Source organism: Poecilia latipinna, unplaced genomic scaffold (assembly GCF_001443285.1).
Source record: "Poecilia latipinna isolate Pla-1442-1.1 unplaced genomic scaffold, P_latipinna-1.0 Scaffold169, whole genome shotgun sequence".
NCBI lineage: Eukaryota > Metazoa > Chordata > Actinopteri > Cyprinodontiformes > Poeciliidae > Poecilia > Poecilia latipinna.
Window position 1 is genome coordinate 9,533 of NW_015112785.1, and position 3,374 is coordinate 12,906.

The following is a 3,374-nucleotide window of genomic DNA, read 5'->3' on the forward strand; positions in this document are numbered from 1 at the left end:
AGTTCAGAAGCTAATGTCTTGGATATGTTTAACTATTGAATTCATGACTCCAGCAACGTTCATGTCTTTCGATTCCCCCCCCAAGCTCTTGAAAACCTTTTGCCTTTTTTTTTTTTTTTTTTTTTGTGGCTAATTTCTCTCCCACTTTTTCCTTTCACTCAACTTTCCACGAATGCTGAAATGCAGCTGTTTGTGAAACTGGAGCTTCTTGTGTTTTACTCTCCTGTGGAGCGTGTCAGTATCTGCCTGCTGGACAGCTGTGCAGTCAGCAGACTTTCCCATGATTGTGACGTAATGCTTCTGTATTAAAAATCAAATCTTTTTTGGCTATTATAACCAATCAAGCTAAACCTGATGAAGGGTCACAGCCAGTCATGTGATTCCACCTCTCCTCCTCCAGACTGTGTGCATCATGTTGGTCACTGACAGACCCAGGGTGTCGGTGTTTTTATAACAACAACATAATAAATGTTACAATAATTGTTTTATTAGTGTTTACAAATGAGTTGTATTTAGGTACTATAACAAGGTATTTTTAAATCAATGAATCTAAAATAACTAACTTTTAATCAGTCCAAATTAACATGGCAAAACACTGGGCTGCGAAGCAAAAAGGAAACGATAGGAAAACATGTTTATTGTACCACAATTATCCATGTCAATGTTCTTTTCTAAAAGGAAAAGCTAAGTTAATGCATTTGTCCTTATGGAGATATGTTGTGGGATTTCCCCCCACCCCTCTGTTTTAAATATAAGAATTGGGCCATGTCTACTATTTTGAGTCCAGGTTACCATAAAGTTAAAACTTTTCTCATTAACGCGTTTTTGCTCTGCGTTAATGAAACGGAAGATAAATCCTTTAACCTACAAGGTTCTGATAGTGGACAGTGGACACAGCTACAGACGAGATTAACCTCATAGCCAATGCTTTTCTCCTAATTGTTTAAAGCTGCATGTAAAATATGGGAGGGTCCAGGATGAATCCGCTGCTCGGGTCGCTGGCGTACTCCCGTAACGACGGCGGCATTGTCAGCAAAGTCTGCTGCTGCGGTCTGCCGCTGGTGGTGGTGCTGGTGGCTTTTTTGTGTTCCTCCTCCTCGTCCTCGTTCAGTCCCACGGGCAGAGGGTTGCTGTAGATGAAGTAGACCCTGGAGTTGTCCTTTGCAGCCTCGGGCCTCCTGAAGAACGCCATAGGGTTGACGAAGCTGGTCGACCGCTTCACAGCTTTGACTGCCACCGGGTTTTCCGGCTCGCCCCGAGTCACGGCGCTCTCGTAAATAAGGGCTCTCTTTGACTGCCTGAGGGGAAATTTTACATTTAAATTTACATCACAGCTCCCTTCGTATTCATAAACTCACTGTGAAAAATAATTTGTTTTTGTTTTTTTTTGCTTTCAACATAGGCCAAACTTTGCATCTTAGAATCACTTACGACTTTCAGCTACTATCTAATGAATTGGTTAATCCTCTTCCTGATTGCAAAAGTTCATTCTTGCAGTCAGACAACTTAAAACGAGTGCCGTGTTTAACAGAACAACCTGCGTATCGAGAAAACGCCAAAGATTGAGCGTCAAGCGTTTAAATCAGTGAGACGGAGCTCCAGGTACATCAGCGTGTCATCCCAACGCCGACCTTTGACATCTTAAAGGTGTGAAGGAGACTTTGCGCTGACCTGCTGCGGCTGTAGCAGACGCTGACGCAGTACAGGCCGGTGATGGCGAGAACGAGCGAGGCCAGGCTGATGAGGACGATGTTGAACACTCTGACCTCTGGGGTGCCACAGAAAAACAAACTGACATCTCACAGAAACTCCTCTGTTTGAAATCATTTCTACGCTGCTCTACCCACCAAACACGGGCGTGTCCGCCTCCCCGTCCTGCGGTTCGAAACCTGTCGTCCTGTTCAGATGGAGTCTCTCCGCCATCGGGGCTTGGCTCATTTTGCTGCCATCGGCGTCCAAAGCTGGGAAGAAAGACTCCTCCGAGCCTCCCCTCGCCAGATTCAAGAGAGCTCCCCGACCATGTGACTCAAACGGTTCGGCCGCTGCCATGGCGACACCCTCCCATCTTTTGTCAGTTCCAGTTGGACACCCTCTTTGCTGCCTGTCCGCTGGCCCGGCCTGTTTACTGCTCATTATTCTTCGCAGCTTTCTGGGGGCACAGCGAGGGGAGGGAGATGCCATGCTTGTTACACTGTAATGGGATTTGAGTGGTGACCTAGAACCAGTGGGTTTGCAAGCTTCCATCCACCAAAACAAAAAAAGTCATGCCGCAAACAGTAAACACAAAGTTTGTGCGGCTTGTGCATTCAAGTTGCCCGGAGTTGTAACGCATGAAAAGTGACTCAAAGCCTCAAGTTAACTTTAAATTGTTATACCTCAGTCACAAAGTTGTATTTATTTATTCTACCATCAACCTGTTTTTAAATATTGTTTTCATATCTAACCAGAGTATCTGATTTTGCTCCCTAACTCATGGTACTGAACTGCATTTCCCACTTCTTTTTTTTATTCTTCTTGATGTTTACCTCGTTCTTGTGTGTTTTTTCGAAGAGAGCGGCTCGGTGAATTATTTTAAACTGACAGCAGAATTTCACAAACTCTCTGGAAATAAACTCAATAGCTCCAAAAAGTCCAAAACAAGCGAGCAATAAGAGAACAAAGACAATCTTTTATTTATTTTTTTTCCTTTCCGCTTCAGGTCACGATGAACCAGGATAGACATTATGTAATATACCAAAGTGCCTAATTAAACTGATTTTATTGTGTTGTTTTAGAAGCTGCCACACAAAATGAACCAGGAAAGCGTCTTAGGTATGAAGTCTGTGTGCTTACGAAAAATCATCTCGAGTCACTTTAAAAAGGACAGAGATACAAGAGAAGAAAACAGGAAATAGTTATCAAAATTTAGGCTTAAAGAAAGTAGAACCTCTATCATTTCTAACATTTTATATACCAATATGTCAGTTTGAAAACACACACACTACTCCAATCGATAATTATTTCAAAAACAACGACGAAGACAAGACGGTTTCAGAATAAAAATCAACTATGTATCAGATTCCTAGAATTTAAAGGCCATTTATGTTTTTTTGTTTAACAGAAATTAAAATGTACTTTGCTAAAAAAAAAATAATAATAATAATAATTACCACTTTTCTTTATTGTGCTAATGATTTTTATTTGTAAATGTGTAAATCATACGTTCTTGAGATGTTTAATTTTTTAAAGTTCTCAGATCCAGAACAAGAACTTTTTTTTTATCTCCTGCAGGTATTTACGTGTCTTATCCACTGGGTGGCACTGTTGGAACCAAAGTTGACATTTTAAACTGTACTTCGGTTTTTCCAAGCTCCAGTAAAGAACAACAGGCCTTT

At 41.6% G+C, this 3,374-nt stretch overlaps 1 protein-coding gene across 1 annotated transcript; it reads right to left on the reverse strand.

Annotated features, from left to right (window-relative positions):
• Positions 1-615: 615 nt before the first annotated feature.
• LOC106945945 (uncharacterized) lies at positions 616-2,064 on the reverse strand. The gene is made up of 3 exons (XM_015029963.1): positions 1,848-2,064; positions 1,672-1,768; positions 616-1,298 (listed from the first exon to the last, which is right to left on the reverse strand). Exons 1-3 carry the CDS (start codon positions 2,047-2,049, stop codon positions 944-946), a joined length of 654 nt encoding a protein of 217 aa, XP_014885449.1. The 5' UTR covers positions 2,050-2,064; the 3' UTR covers positions 616-943.
• Between the last annotated feature and the right edge of the window lie 1,310 nt (positions 2,065-3,374).